This window comes from Eubalaena glacialis, chromosome 4 (genome assembly GCF_028564815.1).
Source record: "Eubalaena glacialis isolate mEubGla1 chromosome 4, mEubGla1.1.hap2.+ XY, whole genome shotgun sequence".
Classification (NCBI taxonomy): domain Eukaryota; kingdom Metazoa; phylum Chordata; class Mammalia; order Artiodactyla; family Balaenidae; genus Eubalaena; species Eubalaena glacialis.
Genome location: NC_083719.1, coordinates 78,893,049 through 78,914,733, shown reverse-complemented (window position 1 = coordinate 78,914,733; position 21,685 = coordinate 78,893,049). Strand labels below are relative to the sequence as shown.

Below are 21,685 nucleotides of genomic sequence, written 5' to 3'. Positions count from 1 at the left end.
TCTGATTCCCTTAATCTGACTATAAAGGTTCTGTCATTCTGGAGAAGCTACTGATAATGAAGGTGACATTATCACACTAGCTGTGACCTTTTTGCTGCTTTTCCCCCTCATAAATGCTCTTATCATGCAGAAGAGAGATAAGGGGAGAGGCAGGGACAGAGAGTGGTTGTCCTGGCAGAGAGACCTCAGGGAGCTCTGGTCTATATCTGCTCTGAGGATGAAAGGAAGCCTTTATTTTCCTGCCCTGTAAATTTCAAGTGCCTTTGAGGAAGAGAAGTTAGGAAAATGATGCCTGATTTATATGTGTGGAATTTACTCAGGAGCAGGGAGGTGCCCTCAGTGTAAATGTAATTTATCATTTTTTCATGGAAATTTCTAAGGAAAGAGAATATATATGGTTTGCAGGCTTCTGGATGGATTTCCTCTGGGATATTTAAAAAGCCAACATAAATATTTCAGCAGTAGTGTGTTAATGTTATTGCATTCAAAAGCTATAAATTTGCTGCTATCTGATGCTGGCAGTTGTTTGTTCAGTCTCACAAAGCCGTTGCCCACCTTCCCAGGAATCCAAGGCCATGGGATATTGAAGCGCAGGCCCCAATGCCATTCCTGAGTTCATGTCAGCTTTTTTAATGCCACTCCCCCTAACCAAATTGAAGGGGAATTTCATTTCTTCCCATCACCCACCCACCTTGTTTCCTAAAGATTAAGTTGTCCAAAAGTGAAAAACTATAAACCAAAATCCATGTCTCCAGGCCAAACACCAGCATATTATGAAAAGCTCCCATTAAGAATCATGGTGGTAAAATATGAATGGTCCATACAACTGGAGATTTTTTCCCTGTTAGTTACATAATTTGCTTGGTGATCATTGGAATCTTACGGAGCAAGTCAGCATTTCAAGATTTCGATAATGGATGAAAGCAGCCTCGGAGAGCAACTGCTCAAACATTAATGCCACCACAAACAAAAACTCTGTGGAGAGATACAGGAATTTCTGCTTTGGGATAATTATTCTTTTTGAGTATATAATCAGTTAACATTCTAATCAAAAGCTAGATTCAAATTGATTACAAAATCCTCTTAACTATGAGTGATGGTGAGAGTAAGGATTTTATCCCAAATCAACTGGAGACGGTTGTAGTGTTGTAGGATGCACCCCTGAAGGGTTAGGACAATAGAAGGCTCACTGTGAGGCCACAGGATTAATTCATGACCACCCAAAGAAGAGGAGGAAAAACCCATGATATTTTCCTTTTCTGCTTACTTCCCAAGGGCACTTTGGATGACGCGGACGACCCCAGCACCAGCATTGGAGCCTACCACTACATGTTGGAGTCAAACATGGGGAAGACCATGCTGGAATTTCAGGTACCTGCTTCCTTCCACATGTTTGTTTTGCTACACAACCTCCAGAAGCCTGGGGGAATGCCACTCATCACTAACAGCCCCCGTCCCAATAATCTACTCTTTTTTTGTTTTGATCATTTTAATTTAACCCTCCTAGAATCCAGCACTGTGCTCCCTTTTAGCCACACCTCAGGAGGCTAAAACAAACAAGCAAACAGGCACAATCTTTGCTTTCTTGAAGGAAAGTAAAAGACTTAAGCTAAGAAACAGGCGGGGAACATTACAGTCTTATGACCCTATTAACATTGTACCAGCTTTTCAGTATAAAGCTCCCCCTTAAACCAAATCAAACAGTTTGAAGTGTTGGTTGTGACCATTTGGTTCTTAATTTTCAGAAGTCATGGATGAAGGTGCCTGCAATGTATATTAAACAATTTTCCCCTCAGTTATGGTATTTCTGTTAAACAAGATCTGCCATCTCCTATTGTTAACTAAATCAAAACATTTAGCAATCTGTAACCCTTTTCATTCCACTGTTGACAAGCAATAATAGAGCTGAGGAACTATATTACCTGTTATTTGCAAATTAAATAATTATATTAATAGCAATAAGAATAATAATAGCTAATGCTCATTGGATGCTTACTTTGGCACTGTGCTAAGCGTTTAACAAATCTTACCATAATTTAACCCTCACAATAAACATGTGAGTATTTCTTATCCCCATGTCTTCATTGAAGGAAGTGTGTCATACAGCTTAGCAAATGGCACAGCCAGGGTTCAGACCCAGGCAGTCTGATTTCTAAGTTCACACTCCTATTATCCTATATTGGGCTGGGCAGACAAAACTTCAGAAGTTATTGAGAATGAAAAGTGTACTCTCTAAAACATTAAACTTGAATACCGTTGACCATCCATATACATCAATGCCAGTAGGAATCAATATGCAATGTTATAATGAGGAGATTTTACCTGCCAAGATTTCTGTTTTTTTAGGTTAGATTCCAAGAAGCAATCAGAATATAAAGTTTTATGGACACAAATGTTCATCATGGTATAATTCACAGTGGTGTTACAGCTGAGCCCTGAAGCCACCACCTTCCAAATACCATCTTTGGTACCTTTCAAACTCTTTTCCTGACTACAATGGCATAGCCAGTTCTCAGGTGGATATGTCCCACCTGCCCATTTTTAAAAACCAGTAATTTTCCTCATCACTCTCTCATTTGATTGACACAAAATACTCTTTCTTCACCCTGCCCTAGGAAGATCTCAGTCATCCAGGTTTCTCCTTAAGCAGTTGTGGTCTCCCTGACCTTTGACGTTGCTTGTCTTGGTTTGGAAGAGACCTTGAAGCTCACCTTCTGGTGTAGACAGGGGCATGCAGCAGCTCAGTGGTTCTGAGCCCAGGCTTGGGAGTGGGCTCAGCTGCTCATCTCTAAATCTGTTTCCTCGTTTGTACGTAAATCAGGAAGAATAATAGTAGCAATAATAGTAGTGGTGCTACCTCACTGTGCCATTGTGAAGACTAAATGGGACCACATAGAAAGTCCAGAACAGTTCCTGGCGTATGGTTAATGCTCAGTGAAAGCTGACAACTGTTATTATATATATTTCTGAAGAAGGACTGCTTCATTTGAAATGCCAGAGGCTACCAGATGGATTCCCTCGACAACTTTATCTAACCTAAAGGCTTTACATGAGGACAAGGTAGCTCCCCTGCATTACATGTTTCAGGGCCCTTGCTATAGAATCAAAGAGTGGAACTGTCAAGGGTTTTTTGTTTTGTTTTTTTTAATCTTCCATAACAATCTAAAGTCAAACAGAGAAAAAAAATAAAAGGGAAGAGCATGACACAAGAGAAGGGACACAAACTTTAAAAAACCATACAGACCTACATGTAAAGCCTGTGCTACCACTTGCCACCTGTGAGCTCAACCATTCTGAGACTCAGTTTTCCCATCTACAAAATAAGCATCATGATGCCCATTGTGCAGGTTTTTTGTGGGGCGTGTATAATACGACATTTATAAAACATTTAGCATGGTGATTCCCCAAGGAAGAATCTCATTTATGTTAATTCCTCCCCTCTCAACCCTGACAGAAGAAAATTGTACTTCTTTTATTATACAATGAATGTTGCCTGGCCCAGTACATAATAGCTTGTATAGGATTTAGTAGCTATTTTCAGAAAAATCAAGAATGATTTCTTAACACAGTGGGTTAGTCTGCCAAATATAGGGAAGGCAAGATTTTTTTTTAAAAAATTCTTAAAATTCTGTCCAAGTACTATGAAAGGCTGTACTCAACCATCTTTTAGTAATACTTTAATTGCCTTGCTACGGGCTGCATGTTTTCTGTGTGGTCTGTGTAGTAAGGTATTAAAATACATGAAATAATAATTTGAATCATACTGTGGAAATGCTTCATAAATTCTCATAATGGAGGCTGGGTGCTGGATGAGGGACAAAGGAAGAGGAAGATGTGAGGGCAGGAAAAATCCAAACTCCCTCCTCCCAGTAGGGATGCTGGCAACCCAGGAGGAGGGCCATGAAGCACATCCCTCTTCCTTCCGCCAGCTCTAGGTTGCCTGCTGGGTTCCTACACATTCCTTGGTGGCCTGGGTTAAATGCATCAGCTTGTTTCTGCACATAATGGGAATTGACCACAGACCTGGGCTGTTTGCAGTCAACACAGCAATTCAGTACCCCTGGTGGGTAATAGATGTGTGTTTGTATCTAGCTATGGATGACTATACCGTATAAAAACAAGACTGGTGTCTCCTGACTGCCTGCAGGCTTTCAGGGGGGCCATCAAGGACGCAGCACTCAGAGGAAACATGATATGCTTCTGCTTACCTTCACTTCGTGGGAGGGAGGCTGGGATGCCTGTTTAAGGTAGCCTTGCCCCTCACCATAGAGAAAACTGCCTGATGTTTGGGGGGTGGGATGGCCACTGGGTCTTGTCAAGGTCAGATTCAAGGCAGACTTGACTGAAGCTGCTTAATATATTTATTCTGAAGCCTAATGCAATCCAAAGACGAGTTGTTTATTTACATCTTTGCTAAATTCTCCAGGTCGCTTTTAAAACCTCATCCCATAAACAAATTTCCTCTTAAATCTATTCTCTTGGGTGGGGAGATTGTGCCCACCTGTTTTTCAAGTTCTCCATTTACACTGTTTGTTTTTCTTATTTCTGATGAATCACAGAACCAAGCCAGTCTCCCAGACAGAGTTCCAGAGAGAAGCAGTGTACATTTTCTCCCTGGGGAGTAGCTGGGAGGCCAAACGTTGTTTCTCATAGGAGGCAACACCAGGAAGCACTGTGAGGACAGAGCCCAGTTGTTGTTGGTTTAAATTTAATGAATGACAAAATGAACCAGAAAAGCTGTAGAATGAAAGCTACAGCTGCAATTTCCTTGAAGAGAAAGAAAACGCAGGGCTTGATTCACCATTCGATTTTAAATTTACTTTGCTGAAGGGAACTGGCTGCATAATTTATGGGGCCAGTGCAGAATGAAAGTTCAGGGCCTTTTATTCAAAAATTACTAAGAATTTCAAGACAGCGGAGCACTAAACCAAGCTCAGAGCCTCTGTGACTGCACAGATCACAAGCTCGTGAAGCCAGCCTTGTCCCTGAGACAAATCCCCAGAAGGGCCCAGACTAGGGTAAGAAGAGTTAGGCATTGAACTCGGGTACAAAATTTAAAGGAGCGTCAAAAAATTCAGTAATCAAGGCAAATAATATTATAATGCAATATTTTAAAAACTCAAAATAAATGTGCAAAAATTCATAACAAACAAAACATCCAAATTTTAAATAAAGGCAGAATTTTAAATAAAAGACCCTGAACTTGTATGACGTACCTTAAATCTTGCTTCACTCACCTCACCCTAGTCCCAGCCCCACCTCTAGGCCAGCTTCTTGTTTATCTGTCAGCCCACCCAGTTGACCCAGGCTTCTAGATCAGCCCACGTAACAAACACAGTACAAAGACTTCAGTGAGGAAGGAGCAGGACAGGTAGATCACCAAACAGACTTCCTTCAAAGTGATAGGGCTTCGACAGGTAGAAAATGAGGCTGTGAAGACCAGACAGTGAGGAGTCATGGTGAAACGATGCAACGAATCCTCACAGAAGTCCCTAGCTACCCTCTCCTTGCCAGTCTGCCATAATGCAAGGATTTCCAATGGAATCAATGTGAGGCACACAAAGATTTCCTGGGGTTGAGCCCAGGACTCATACAGCTTCAGGAAGATATGAAGATAGTGAACTTGGTCATATGAGGGGAAATAAAGAGGTGGGACAGGAAGAATGTGGAAATATTTCAATATACTTTGTATGACGATGGTGAGAGTCATATCTCCAGAGAGGAGAGCAAGAACTAGATCAGGACATAATGTAAGAAGGCAGACAGAAGGTTATCTTTCCTGGGGGATTTTAGGAACAAGAGCAACAATGAAGAAGAGGCAGTTGTATTACTGCAGAGGGAAAAACTGCTTGGTGATAGAATAGAAATTTGGGGGGTGAGGAGGAGGATGATCCTCTTCTTGCAGGCAGAAGCAGTTCAGGTCTCTGTGGGGAAGTTTTTGAGAGATGTAGGTTGCCAAGGCACATGGGAAAGATTTCTGGTTCTGTTCACAGAATTGTGGGTTCTGAAGTCTTAGGAGGATTGCTGAGTGGCATGAAAGAAATTTATCTGGATGGGGGGCTTAGTGCACAGATAAGAATAAGAGCTGAGATGACATTGGAAGAAAAATATATTACTAAGGCAACAATTGTCAGAGGATGGAATTAAGAGCTCTGTTGGCAATAGGTTGTTTCTCAAACTGGGCCACAAGGATGCAAGGACAATGCCAAGAGGGCTATTGGAAGCCACAGAATAAACTCAGTATATCTTTCTGGGTTGTCAGCTTTACATGAAGATTGCAGGGTGGGGAAAGGAGTGGAGTCGTATTTATTTTCTTCTTTTAAAAAAATGCGCAAACAATAGAATACAAAATTTAAGTGGAGTATTAAGATAAAACATAAAACAAAATGTCTTATTTGTAAATATTGTCCCTCCTGTAACACGGTAGAGACTATTCCATATCAGAACCAAAAGAGCATTCCTATTCATTTTTATGGCTGCAAAGCATTCACTGAGTAGGCTTGAGGGTACGGTAAGAAGGGCAGCACAAATTTATCTTCCTCAGTTACTGGGGTTACTTTGATAAGAAGCATAGTGGTGAGATCCAGATTAGGCAAGATTTGGTTATGGAACAAACCACTCTCACTTTTCCAAATTAGCATAAGAGGGGTGGGTTACCCAGACACTGGACCTAGGACCCTGGGCAGACGGTGGGGTCAGTGTTTGGGGCAGGAGGCGTAGCTCAGCTGGTGTCCATGTCATATTTTAATTAATGGAAACACATGGTTTTGCTTTTACTAAGGTCTCTGTGGTTTCTTGGGGTGCTTACTGTGCAGTAGTACATACACAAAATCCCAAACTGTATCCCAAACTGAAAAGAAGAAAAGCATTACATTCTAATGGCAGTTTTAGACGTGAGAATAGTGCTATTTTTTCTGATGATCTTATCACTTTAAATTTTACCTCATAATTTTAAGATAACTGGAATCTCAGAGTGACTTTGTGTCTCCTGATTTTCATAGTGAAAACGTTTTCCAGAGCAAGCAGATGTAAAGACAATAAAAGTCCACTTTTTTTGAATGGGCATAAGACATCTGTCTAAATGTTAAGTTTTCATAACTAGTTTCATGACCAGGAAGTTCCTTAATTGTATTGTGATTTTCTAATAATTATGTGGTTGTGGTTTGTACTACTAATCCACAGTAGATGTTTCTCTGGTCAAAAAAGAAAAAAAAAAAAAAATGCAGGTAACTTCAGTGGAAGACTGCTAATCCTAATACGATTAGGAAAATAAAATCTTCAGTATGTTGAATACACATTAGCTTGCCCTGAGTATCATGCAGGGAAAGGATGATGCTGATAGAAAGGCTAAATGCTGTGCTCAGCCCTAGCCATTGAATGTGAAAACTATGGGTGAGTTTTAATGTCAGTTCAACCTTATTGTCCATATTTTAAGGCATTTTCTTGACTGAATTTATAAGCTTAGGGGTTTTTTACAGTTTCTGTAGTTTGTCCATTATATGTTTGTCCATTATATTTAAATTGTTTTCCTTAATACGTAATATTGTCGCATGATTCAAAAGGTGCAAAGAATGTCAGAGAAAGGTCTCCCTCCTTTTTTCTCCCCAGAGGCAACTCATGTTACCAGATTCTTTTGTATCTTGCCAGAACTCTTCTAGGCGTTTATAAGCAAATATTTATAGGCATCTCGTATTCTTTTTAATCAAATAGTAGCACACAGTGTACATGTTGGACACTTTGCTTTTAACTTAACAACACCTCATAGAGACTCTTTATATTAGAACTAGAGAGCCTTCTCATGCTTTGTGATTGCAGCATATTTGGTAGGGTGAATGTGTCGTAGGGAGGAAGAATCATTTTCCTTCTGTCCTTCTGAGTTCTTAGCTGAGGCCCCTGTAATAAAAGACAGATGAAGAAGAGAAAAACAGAAGTACACTTCATGTATATGTGAGAGGTACCCAGGGAAAAATGAGTACCTCCACAAGGTGGCTTAGAATTCAGGATTGAATACCATCTTAATAGGGAAAGGGGAGAGGGGATATAGGCCTCTCAGGCCTTAAATAATCTTTAAGAAAGATGAATGGGCCCTTAGAAGAATTGATGGGAGCTATGATAGTTTGTGACAAAGTTTGTCTGGGTGTGGAATGGACTTTAGTTTCTACTTCTGTGATAAGAGTCAATCTTCCCTGCTTGATGCAACTCTTGGGGAGGGGATTTATGACAACTGTGTTCCTTTTGGAGGATCTGTCTTTAGGCAGATAAGGGGAGTTCAGAGAAAGCCTCTTTGCAGTTTTTAAAGTATTTACAGCTCAAAATAATCAATATACCCAAGTGGCATATTTGGGGGTGCCGTATTCTGCTACACTTTAGGATGATATTTTATTTAACCATTCCTTTAAAAATGAACATTTAAAATATTCCCAGTCTTGGGCAATTTTAAAAAGTGATGCAATGAATAGCCTTGCCTATACATTATTCTAAGATGTGCTGGTATATTTACATAATTTCTTCGGTGTATAATTGTTAGAGCATATGTATTTTTAATGTTGAAAGGTATTTGTCAATTATTTAATAATTTGTGCCAAATAGCAGGGGAGGGAAGGAAAAATGCTCCGAAAGCCTAGGATTGTGGTATTTGAAAAGTCTCAAAGTGTTCTGACAGCACTGTATATTCTATTTCCCCAATATAGTTGGGGATCAGAGTTATGCCCTGCTCAGCAATCACTGAGACACTTTCCTTCACATTTCTGCTTTGAGACTAATGACAGGTATTTGGGTTTTATAGGAGCTTATGACCATTTTCCAACTATTGCACTGGAATGGAAGCCTAAAAGCCCTTCGTGAAACAAAGTGTTCCCGACAGGTGAGATTTTCCAATAAAGACAGGTTTGCGTTGTATGGACTGAGCAGACGGCTTGTCATCTTCCAGGATATACATCAGTCCAGTTGCATCAGGGACTGACCAAAAATGCACACTAAGAAGAATGTTGGCCAGGCATAGGACTGAGTTAGATACCTGTACTGAATGCCAGAATGAAGGGATCATTAAGACAGACTTAGTTTCTAAGTCAAATACTGAATCTACTCTATGCACCTGTCCTGCCTGCTTGGAACGTGGGCCCTCTCCCACTCTTCAAGGCAGAAATAAATGTGAGTCTGCACTGCTTCTGGTAGAGTTGATTGTGTAGCAGGAGGATTTTTCTCATCCCCACCAAACGTCCTTAAGGGACAACAGAAATGATTATAAAGGTGGATAACCTGGTATTTCAGTCACTCCAGTTTTTTGGTTTGGAAGTTTCTTCTTTATTTTTCAGAGACAGGGTCTCACTATTTCTTTGCTACCTATAAAAAGCACCCTTCTCCCTTTTATTTAGTAGCAAAGACAACCCCCCTCCCATGCACTTAATGGTTCTCACCTGCTAGCCCTCAAGATTTATTCTTCCTTTACCCCATTAGCCTTCGAAGATGGTAGTTTGTTTTGAGAATTTGCTAACAGGAATTTGTATGAGGAACAGAGCCTCTACTAGTCAGCAATATGAGGGTGGGTGTAAGAGTTTTCCATGCACTGCAGCCCCAGGAGTTTTTAGTTGTTCTTTGCTTAGAAAGCCTGGCTTTCAAAATGTCAAAGATGGAAAAGAAATGAGTAGCTGACAATGGCTTTGGCTGTTCTTTTTCTTTTCCTTTGATTCAATAAAAAGCCTTTGAAATATGCCGGGTTGGTTATAAACACTTTTCCATGATTGTTTTTAATTTGTTAAGGTCATAAATAAATACCATATGTTCTTGAAAATAAAAATAATGCATCCACTCCACAAGACCTTCTTAAAGTGCATCCATCAAACTTATACATGATGTTACAATGTATTGGCAAATTTTAAACATGAGAATTGACAGACAGTGACAAATTTTTAATTATTTGGAGAAAGTGAGAGACAATGTACATGAAGGTACCATTATGATATCAATGATGATAATACCTATATTCCATAATACATTTTTAAAGTTCTTCCCATAGTTTCTGTGAGCCATTCAGTCTGTCATCTTCCTTATGCTAACAACATAGCAGTTAGGAAGTTGATTCTCCTGGTGTCTAAGTCTTGTCCTGATTCAAAGCTCCCTGCTTTCTGCAATGGGTGTGACCAAACCCCGTTCTGTCCGAATCCTTCCATATAATTGTTTCCCTCTCTATCTTGCCAAAGGAGATAATGCTGAGCAGAAGAGTTCAATGAATGAGATAGTGTTCATACTAATTGTTATAGGAATGCATTTTCAAAGGAAGACATATTTTCTAGCAAGGTCAGAGCTCTGTTCTGTGAACATTATTGGGTCATTCCTGGTGGTAGTGTTTTGATTCAACCTGGAGTGACCCTACTTTGTGTACCAGCTGAGCCCTCTATTTCCTTTAAGAGGTATGTCCTGAGATTTGGCTTCGGTTTGTGAACATCAGAGAGGTCTGGTTATTGGTAGAACCCCTGGGGGTGTGTGTGGGGTGGTGGAGGCACAAGAAATGAGGCATCAGAAGGCCATGAGCCCGGGTACCTTTGTTGCTCTTTACTGACTCTCTGGACTTTGTTTCTTGGCTCCCAGGAAGTCATCTCCTACTATTCCCAGTATTCCCTAGATGAAAAGATGCGCAGCCACATGGCCCTGGACTGGATCATGAAGGAGCGGGAGTCACCAGGAATTCTCTCCCAAGAGCTACGCATGGCCCTGAGGGAGCTGGAGGAAGCCAGGAAAGCAGGACAAGAACTACGTTTTTACAAAGAAAAGAAAGAAATCCTGAGTTTAGCTCTGACTCAGATCTGCAGTGATCCTGACACTTCCTCACCCAGTGATGATCAGTTGAGCCTCACGGCCCTTTGCAGCTATCACTAACAAGGCCAGGTCCCAGCTGTCCCCAAGGCGGGCAGAGGCCGGACTGTAACATTAGGAAGCTCATTGAAGGAGGTCATCAGAGGCTTTAGCAGCTATAGATGCTGCCTGAAGGCTGTACTAATTCTCCCCACCCATTCCATTCATTGAATCTCAGAGTAGCAGGACCCTTACAGGACCCAACATGTCACTCAATGCAATTTTCCCATCACACTCTCAATAGTTCCACCTCAGACTGAAAGGATGGAGACAAGATTGCTTGAAAAATATTTTCCAGGCCTGGCTTCAACCTGAAGCCTTGTTGACATGTGCCTTGCTAGATTATATATGTTGTTTAAAAGAATGGGTCAATGTAGCATCCCCGAAAAGAACACCAGCCGGGACTGGGGAAAGTAGCATGATAGCAATTAAAAAATACTTGGGATTAAATAAACAATATGGATTCTTTAAAAAAATATCCAGGGGTCAGAGTTTCTTCCTAAGCTTTGTAAGCTACAAGATCACTTACACTCTACTAGGTGTAATCCAAAACTTCAGTGAGGATTTTATCTGGACATCCCACTATCAAAGATTTTGAAGTGGTAGTAGTATGAAAATACTATATAAATGTAATGTGGCTTAAAATGTCATAGTAATAAAAATTTTTTTCAATCCACTCTTCCATATGGGGATAAATGTCACCCAGGATAGTACCCTCACTTGTATTCCTCAAGAAGAATTAATGTCCAATTTTTATGAGTCCTGCAATCAGTCATATGCATTTTTAATCTGCAAATAGATTAATTGATTTATTTTTATTTCTGCCACCTCAGTCATACATCTATAATGGAGAAAGTTACTGGCATTTCAAAGGTTAAAACATTTTGAAAAATCATTAGCATTTAACAATGCTTACATTCACATTTGATTTGTTTCTCATGCATTAGAGAAAAGGAATTATTAGCTGTCTTTGTTATTGTTCAAGAACTTAAGCCACCAGTAGCTCAAACGTAGTGTCATTTTTCAGTTTAAATGACTGGAATCTTCTTTAAAGAAGGGATAAAACATTGCCATCTCTTTTTCAAAATGGCTCGGATCAATCAACAGATTAGAAAACCAAAAGCAAATACAAACCAATTTTTAGATGGTTCCTGGTCACTCAGATTTAAGAATGGCAGCAGTGTCAATTTTAAACACTTACAAGTATTTCCCTATTTTTAACATGGAAAGGATTATCTTGCATTTATTCCAATAATTCAAATTTAAGAAAACAGTTTTCTCAATTTTAAATAAGGTTTATTTTTCTTCTTGTTTAGGCAAATGCACATTAAGTTTCATAAAAGCTAAAACCATTATAATTACATTAAAGTTTACAAAAATGTGAGTTTAGCTTCATATCTAAATGTCTACAGTGCTAATTGTCACTCCTTGAATCCCCATAAAACTGTATACTGAGTACTATATACTGAGCATATATTTTGGAATTAGCCTTGTTAATAACAAATTAACTTCATACATCATATTTTTCACATCAGGGGAAAATTTAGCTACATATCTGCCCTACTCAAATGTCTTCAAAAAGTAATGCTATATAATATTAGATAAATTTTATTTAAAATATTGTTTTAACAAAAAAATCACATTTCTCCCCGTAATGAGGCTAAACTTCACCTAGAAGAAATTTCTGAATAGGAATTAGAATTAATATTTATAATTTGAATAAATTTTAAAATTAAATTACTTCCTATTTAAAGTAATTTTTTCATGAAGTCATTACTCTTTATCATTTCAGAAAAGCCACTACTTCCCATGTTGGGTGTGATTAAAGGTAGGTACATCTGTACTGCATTTGCAGCCTTTAACAATGACCACCTCAAGCTGACACCATCTAATTCGATGCAGGAACAGGAATCAGCTGGGAAAATATTAAATGTATTCTCTGCCCTGCAATTAGAAAACTGTACCCATTCGGTACACTGAAAGCAGAGGTTCTGCCTTGGCCACTATCAGCTTTTCCTGGCTGGTCAAAACTGCCCACTCTTCCTGCAATGGTAGGGAAGTTTCAGCAAAAGAAGCAAAAGTCAGAATCTTTGCCACTGCTGCTCCCTTTGATGCTCATTTATCGCAAATCAGTTTCAGCTAAGACCTAATGGCTGTCAGTACATCACATAAATGTCTATAATCCTGGCCCTGAGAAGAGCAGGGTTGAAGAGCAAAGTAGGTTATTATTATTTTTCAATTTCTATATCTTGTTCTCAATAGCACACTGTGTTGAAGGGGCCTAGAGTGGAGGATTCTCTATTTAAATATATGGAGCTATGTGTCCTAACCTTTTGTGGTTATAAACCCTTTGAGAATCTGATAGAAGCTATGGACCTTCTCCTAGGAAAATAGAACGAAGCGTATACATTCAAAATTACACAAACTGTTTCAGAGCGTATGTGGACCTCCCCAAAATCCACAGATTGCTCTGTCCAAGGACCCCCAGTTTAGAACTCTTAATTTTGAGCACATACTTACAGTTTCTTAAGCTTTTCAGCAGGGATCCAACTAACTCAGACATCGTCCCATTAACCTATCTCTAAGATAAATGTCATCATCCTTAAATACAGAATTGCACTGTATTTTGACAAGAGATAGTTTAATTCTCACAAAACCCCAATACACCAGATTGTTATGAAAAAAACAGCCTAAAGCAAACTAGTCACTAAATTGGTGTGAACATGTTAGAATATTACAGATTTAATAGTCGTTGTTCCTCTAATGATCAGAATTTGGTTGTCCATTTGTTCAAAAGATATAGTCCATTGATATGTTTGCTGTTAAATTCATTCACCTATTTCTAGAAAATGAAAAGAATCAAGCCATAGATATTCCTGAAATGCTATACCTACATCAACGATGAATCTGGTCAGCTAGGTCTCAGGAAAAAGAGAAAACATAAAGGTTTAACACCTTTCGGTTTCTTTAGGGAAAGCTTTTGAAGTCAGGAGTATTGTTGTAGCTGACTTTATCTCTGAAATGCTTCAGAGAGTTCTCAGTTATATCATGCCATGCCTTTCTTTCTTGCCACAGGACAAAAGAAGACAGACTAAGAATATTTTTATTATCCTTGACTATGTTTACAGGTAAACACTATTCAAGACATTATCTCTTATATATTGTTGCTGTTTTGTTTTGTTTTGTTTTACCTTGCAGAAATGCAAATATCAATCTTTCTCCTATGGTGTCCACCATGTTAAAGAACGAATATTGAGATTGTTTTTAGTCAGGGTTCCAGGAAAATGAAAATTATTTTCCCTACTACAGTGGTTCTCTTTGGCTGCCCATTAGAAATATCCAAAGAGCTTTAAAAGATCCTAACTGTCCAGACTGTATCCAGACCAATGAAATCAGACTTTCTGGAAGTGGGACCCAGGCATCAGTATTTTTTAAAGCTCCCCAGGTAGTTCGAATGTACAACAAGGTTGAGAACCACTGCTCTACCCAGGAAGTTCTGGCTCAGAGGTCTATGGCCTAACTAGTGGGAGCTGTTACTTAACTTGGCATTGGCTCCAAATTCAAAATGTTGAGCTCTTCTGATTTAGGTAGGAGCAAAACCTTTTGCTTGAGCAAGAGGCTTTCCTGGAGCCCAGAACTAAAGCAGAGCAAGCGTGCATGTGCGCGCACAAACACACATACCTTAGCAGAAGAGCCAGATTCTGCTCCAGGGTCCAGGCTTTCTTTCACAAATACGATACACAAACTAACTGCCCCAGAATCATCCTTTAAAAGTACAAGTTCCTGGGCCACACCCAGACCTGCTGGCCAAATTCCAGGAGAGAGTCTGGATGATTTACCACTCCACCAGGTGTTTCTGATCACACTTAAATTTGAGTTCTTTTGGCCTAGAGCTACCTAGCACATTCTTTAGTAGGCAGCACAGCCCTGGCCTTCTGATATAACTAGCCTCTTGGCAGAGAGAGCACAGAAAGGAATAAAGGGGAGAGGGAAAGGTTGCCTCTTTACCCCTCCTGGAAGCTAGAGAGAAGCAGAAGGGGCAGAGATATAGCTGCCTTTTCTCTCCCAAAAGAGCTCCCACTCTTTTTATCACTTTGGCTCCAACATTTGGAATTACTTTCAATCCCTTTACTAGAAACCGTGAAAATCTCTATTAGCTCATGGTTAAGGTCACTTCTTTAAACCTGACTAAACCCTGGTAGCACTTTCTTCGTTGGAGCAAAGTAGGTTGTGGGAAAGGGAAGCAGCACTTCTTCCTGCGAGCTGTTGATTCTCTAGTGATTGTTGGTTCCCAAGTGAAAGTCCCAGAATGCTATCTATTTATAGGCCGTTCCCAATTTTAGCAGCAATTACGTGTCACAAGTCCATTTGTAAGTCAGTTAGTTGTTCAATCCTGAGGATGCATTCTTCTATAAGAGCAAGGTCATAAATGGTGGCCAGTTTCCTAGACTAGCTTGTATAAACAATAGGGTACCTTAAATATTGATTTATGGGACCTAATATGCTCTAGGTTGTGGGCAGGGGAGAATAGAACAAGGGGCAGCTGTGGGTCTAGGGCTTATTATTGAGGACCTACCTCCTGGGGGCATATTCCTTAGTCTCAAACTTGTTCTCCAAATAGTCCCCTTATTTTCTCTTTGCCCCCACCCCAAGATTTAGCTTGATAATACCCCACCCCCTGCCATCACTTGTTGCTTCTTCTGATCATGGTTTCTTCTACTTGCTGACTTACTGAAGAAGTGCTTTTCTCCTGCCTTTCCTACAAACACTTTGAAAATTTCTAAGAATTGGTATCACTAGAAACAGGAACATTGGATGACCTAAAAATGGCAGCTACTAAGCCACTTTGCAGGTCCTGTGGGGAAAGACACAAGCACATGAAACAGGACTGCATTATTGTACTCATCCATACCCCTAAAGTTTCCTGCTTCTTTGGTGTTCTCATTTGGCTCCACATGGCATTGCCCCATCCTGATCATGGATGTCCCATAGCTAGCCAGTGATTCTGGGTAATCTGGCTCAAAACTACAAACTGGACTGATCAGTCTGTCCCCCTCAGGAATGTGAACTAAGAAACATGGAAAGAATTTGGCAGTTCAAGTTGGGAGCTGAGGTTGGAAGGGTCATGTTCATGAGCGCTGTGCAGGCTGAAGTGATGAGGAAGTAGGAATGATGAGTCAGCAGAGGAAGCTGGTCTGTAGAAAGAGGAGAGGTGGTTGGTGTGGAGAGCAGATGCAAGGAGAGGCAGAAACACAAGTCAAAGGTGAGAGCATGAGGCCCACGAGGAAACGGTGAGAGCTGCTGGCCCAAGCACCCTTCAGTAAATTCACTTACTCTTTACCTGAGTGGGTCACACACTTTGCAACCAAAGAAATCTCACCTTACTAATTTCAGAGCAAAATTACTCTAGATTATCCTGGACTTTTCATACTAAGAATAGAGCAAAAAGCTGACATGAGGAAAAACCTATTCAAGCAATAGAAACGCTGCTAAGAAAACTAGACTTAGGACTGGTGACAGAGTTAAATTTTTCCCCACTCACTGCTCCTTCCACTCCAATGTAAGCGCTCACACCAGTCAGGAGTCCTTCCCAAATCTGAAATAAATTTATGTATTATGTGCTAACCATCATGTTGTTCCTCCCCCTACATAGAAATTCCTGTGTTCTCATGTTCCACAGGAGGTATGACCACAGAGGGACATAGAATTCTATTTTTATGAAGATAGAATTCATAACCTCAAATAATTGTTGTCTTCTTTAAAAATTAGTCACCTTGGGAAACTCATAACATGCTCTGACAATGCTCAAGAATGCTGTCTTTGCCAAAGACATTTCTGTCACGAACTCCTCCTTGGGAATGGAGTCTTTTGTCAGAGAAAAAAGTCAGTCTCTTTTGTCAGCAGAAAGCACCTTGCCATCCTGAACTGACTAGTTTATTTCAGTATCTTGACTATTAGGCCTAATACTTAGCAGGTACTCAATGAATGTTTCTTGAGTAGAAATTTGTCATCAGTGTCTTGGTGCCTTCCTTACTCCTTGCTTGAGGAGTTAATTCATTCATCAGACCTGGCTCTGTTCTAGCAGATTAGTCAGGAATCACTAATTAGTCAGGATTAGTAAGGCAGAAACTCAAATCAAACCTACTAGGCAAAAGGGAAGTTTATTGGCTCAAAAAGGGGAATTTATTGACATAAACAAGCCCCAGGACAGTTTTTGCTCCAAGTATATCTGGATCCAGGAGCACAAACCAGGACTTGATCTCTCTCATTATATAGATGTGTACATATGTGCGCATTCATGTGTATCATTGCTCATTTCTCACATCTCCTTTCTTTTGTGTTGGCTCCATTTTTAAGCAAGCTCTCTCCCCATAGAGCAGCAAGATGGTGGCCAGCAGTTTCAGTCTTACATCGTAGCAGAATGAGAAATTCTCTTCCCAGCAGTGTAAGTCCAAATTCCAGAGCCGAGTGCCACAGTGGTGTTTCAGTTGACTCAATCACCCGAGTCACATGTCTCCCCCCCTGGAACTACTGGTGAAGCCATCCCACCTAAATGACTTGGACCTAGTAGGGGAGCAGTAGTAACCTCAGGTAAATATGGGTTCAGTTACCAATATAGGGAAAATGTGGCCATTTCCCAAGGCATTTTTGAAACTATTTCTCCTCAAGAGCCTTCAGAGACAGGGTGAACAATAGAAGAAACGCAGTCTCTCCAACCATTAGTTGGGGAAAAGGATTCCGGGTAGACCAAAAACAACAGATGTTCACTATGAATACATTGTACCATTTCCAAAAATCAAATTCACCCTCAAAGGACAAATTTTGTCACCATTAAGGATGTTCAAAAGAACATTTTCCCCTGGAGGGGAAATCCAAAAGTGTTTTCAGACCAATCACATCGCTGGAATAAGCATACAGGTTCTCTGAGGACTGCCCTGAAGGGGATGGTACTCATTTATATGTAAGAGTTCTGTTGTGTGGAGAGGCCTAATCACTGGCATTACTCTGCAGCCACACTTCATATACCTTCAGTGCTGATGAATTGCTGCTATGCAAGAGAATCAGGAAATCTCCTCTGGTCTATTTCTGGTGGGCCCTGGCTTTCATTACCAGTGGCTGCTAATGCTTTTAATAGAAAAGAAAACAGTGGGTCCCAACAATTAAAAACAATTGTGGCAAAACTGGACAGTGCAATGACCTGGGTAGTTTGTTTATCCCTGCTCATGACTGAGCAACTTGCAAACCTTAAGTATGGCTCCACTCTGACCCATGGGTTATGACGCAGATAGCTATAAAATGATTTGGAAACAAGTTATTCTGAGGCAATCCGTTGTGTATCTCCCGGATATTTCCCTATGTCCATGTACTAATCTGTTAGATGATGTCTGGAAGTAAATAGGCGGTACTTAGTACAAGCAGGTTTTCATAGGGAAATTGTGAAAACACAGGTGACCCAGGGAAATACCAGATTTCCGGGAGAGTTGAAAAGTCAACCTGAAACTTTAATGAACTAAAAAATGGGAGCTATTTTGCCCTTTCAGTTAATCTTCTCTCAGTGGATCTGGGGATTTTGTTTTATTTATTTGTTTATTGTGGCCACTTGGATTTTTAAAAAATGTTTTTTGGTCACAAGGCCACCAAAGCAAATTCTCTTAAAGGCTGAGACAGATCATTTTAAGTGATGTTTGTTAAAGACTGGGTTCACTAAAGTAGTGAATTAAATTAAGACAAGTTTTCTTCATCCAGAGTGTTCTTGGCAACATGTTTTGCATCCTTTTTTATATTCTTCATAGAAATGCAAGGACAGTAGCTCCTTGCCCAGTTTACCAGTCATTTGTGAAAAGCCAGGGGGGCTCAGCTCTCACTCCCCTGAAAAGAGGCTTCAATAAGCTGAGTCTCGCCACATGTGCAACTTCATCCCAGGCATTGCAGGTGTCACACACGTTTACAGTAGGATTTGCAGGGTCTAAAATAAATGGCCTAAAACAAAGCAAAACAAACCTCATACTCTCCATTTCTAAACCCAGTTTCAATTTGCTGTATAGTTAGAAGAGGGGAATGTCTGAGTTAAATATGGAATTCTGTTAAGAAAAGGACTCTCTGGGAACTGTGGTAGTGAGTCCATGGAGGACTAACCACACCTATTAGAAAATAGCCACTTGTTTCTGCCCCACCAACTCTGACTTGATCTCATTTTCCCTTTTCACCTGAGGAAGCATGTCCTCCCTGGATTCAGTCTTCAGTTTCCTCCTCATTTGTTGTCTATATCCACATTCTATTCATTTTACTCGAATTACTCTTAATTCACACTTTAGAATTAAAGTTCTGTGAGAAGTAATTGAAGGGAATTGACTTTGTAGTAATCAGGGCCTTCTCATTTACATGGAATCCCAATAAAGCTACTCTTTGCTCCAGACTTTCTTCCTTGATGGCAAACCTGCTTCTTATATCTTAAGGGTGTAGAAAAGATAAATAGTTACCTTGTGTGCTTCTGGTTAACCTTTACAAAAATGGGGAACTTGGGATGATGGTGTCTGTGCCAAACAACGTCGATTTCTGCATATCAAACAAGAAGTTTGAGGACTGCCCTCATTCCCTGCACCAGGCTGAAGAACAGGGGCTTCTCTGCCCATTCCCAGATGTATATGGTGAGGAGCTCCACTGTGTAAGAGGAGGGAAGTCTCCGGAATCTAGACACACAGAATGAAGGGTTGTACCTACTTCCATTAACCCAGAAAGTGAAGACAGGTTTATTCAGTTATGAGAAAAATCCAAGCTCAAAAGGCAATTTACAGAAGAAGAAATCCTATTTTCAATCTCACTACTTACCAAACAAAAACAATATTTCCACCAATCAGACTGGCAAAAAAAGGAATTATAATGTCCAACATTGGTAAGTCTGTGAGGAAAGGGACACTCACACGCCATTGGTGAGACTCTAAATTAATAGCCTTTTTGGAGTCAACTCTATTAAAATTTGAGATGTTCCATCCTTTTGACCCAGCATTTTTCACTTCTATGAATTCATTCTGTAAAAAACATCTACAAGTGCTCAAAGATATATACAAAAGTATATTTTTTTATTTTATTGTTTGAAATAGTAAATATTGGAAGTTCATCAATAGGGGACTAGTTAGATAGCTTCATGGTACATCTCTTACTGTGCTATTCAATATGGCAGCCACTAGCTGCATGTGGCTATTGAGCACTTGACATGTGGCTAGTCTGACTTGAGTATGTACTGTATTTTGAAGAGTTATATAAAGGAAAATATCTCATTAATAATTTTTATATTGACTGCATGTTGAAATGATAACATTTTGGATACATTGGGTAAATATATTATTAAAATTAATTTCCCTTATTACTTTTTACCTTTTTAATGTGGCTACTAGAATATGTAATACTGCATATGTGGCTCATATTTGAACCTCACATTCTATTTTTTTAGACAGCGTTGTCCTGTACTATGCAGTCATTAAAAGAAGTAAGGTAGATCACAATGTACAGATATAAAGATACAATATAGATTAACTGAAAAAATTTTAAAGCAATAAACAGCAAATACATTTTTTTAAATTAAGCATACATAAAAAATAAATTTGGAGAATATGCTCTAAACATATTTTTGGGAGGTGAGGATTTAGGGTGAAGAAAGAAACTTGGTTTTTTTTTACATTAAGTCTTAAACTGCAGTTTATATACCAGGAAAACAATTTAAAGCTGATAAACAAACTTGGGAGAAAAAAACCCAACATGACAGTTTGGGGATTTCATGGTGGTTGATATTCAAATAGGTATTTTTACTGCCTTGGCATTCATTAGCCATAGACATCTCTTTTGATGATGTATTGCAAAATCATGCAATTTATTTCCTCTAATAGAATTTAGGGGAAACAGAGTAGCATTTTCTTACTATTATATTAATCATTTGTTTTTACCTCAACAAAGGAAATAGAAAAAACTAAAAATAGATGAAACCTCTTGTCCTGGTAATGAACAGCAAACCAGATTTCAGCTAATCAGTAACTCAGTTCCTGTGATTTTCCCTCAGGGGTTGACGACAATAGACACAAGACTTAAAGTCCACCTCTGCTTTAACAATCTGATGCTTCCAAGTGCCCAAAGTAAGCCATGGTTGAAAATTGCTCAAGCAGGATATGCTCTTCACATTTTATGAAAGAAAATTTGGGGGTGGGGGGAGACTTAATAAGCAATGAACTTCACATTTTTATAGCATGATTACATATATATTTATATAGTTCTGTTATGTGTTCATATTATTTTGTGTCGTATTTTAGTCATTTAAAATTGTTTCATGTAAATCTTTCTATGTATTTCCATGTTTCCCAAACTTGTCTTGAATAGTATTTCATCATGACAATTTTACTTCATTCCCAAATTTCATTATCTTTAGTAGCACTATTCTGAATATACTTATACAAATTACTTTTTTTATGTGATTTATTTCCTCTAAGGGTAGTTCATCTAAGTATTTCTGACATCTTTTTTAAAATCTTTGAGTGCTCTTTTTTAATGAAATACTTAATATGAATGGCCTCAACTCTTTTTTTAAAACCAAATAATAAGAAATTTTTTACTTCTTACTTTCACCTGTTTTTGTTTTAACTTAGAGGGGAGTTAACTTGACAGATGGTTTGAATATTTTAAAATCCTTAACACATAATAAATACTTAATACACATTACAAGATTACTTTCCTGAAATAGAAAACCAATTATCGTATTGGAACATATGTGGTCCAATTTCCCCACAATACCACCTTTTTAAGTCTTAGAATTATTTTTCTGCTACATTATTAGATAAGTTCCTTC

General features: G+C 39.2%; 1 protein-coding gene across 3 annotated transcripts in view; it reads left to right on the top strand.

The window, feature by feature from the left end:
- The window catches only part of LIX1 (limb and CNS expressed 1), a 57,550-nt gene extending 36,624 nt beyond the window's left edge, over positions 1–20,926 (top strand). Inside the window, exons 4-7 of one of the 3 annotated variants that reach the window (XM_061188011.1) lie at positions 1,276–1,371; positions 8,786–8,863; positions 10,588–10,841; positions 20,906–20,926. In XM_061188011.1, the coding sequence (XP_061043994.1) occupies positions 1,276–1,371; positions 8,786–8,863; positions 10,588–10,841; positions 20,906–20,912 (435 nt within the window). In that variant the 3' untranslated portion in view covers positions 20,913–20,926. Of the gene's footprint in view, positions 1–1,275; positions 1,372–8,785; positions 8,864–10,587; positions 11,418–20,905 lie in introns of those variants that run through there. The other 2 variants (XM_061188010.1, XM_061188013.1) reach the window with 2 other exon arrangements.
- Positions 20,927–21,685: the final 759 nt, after the last annotated feature.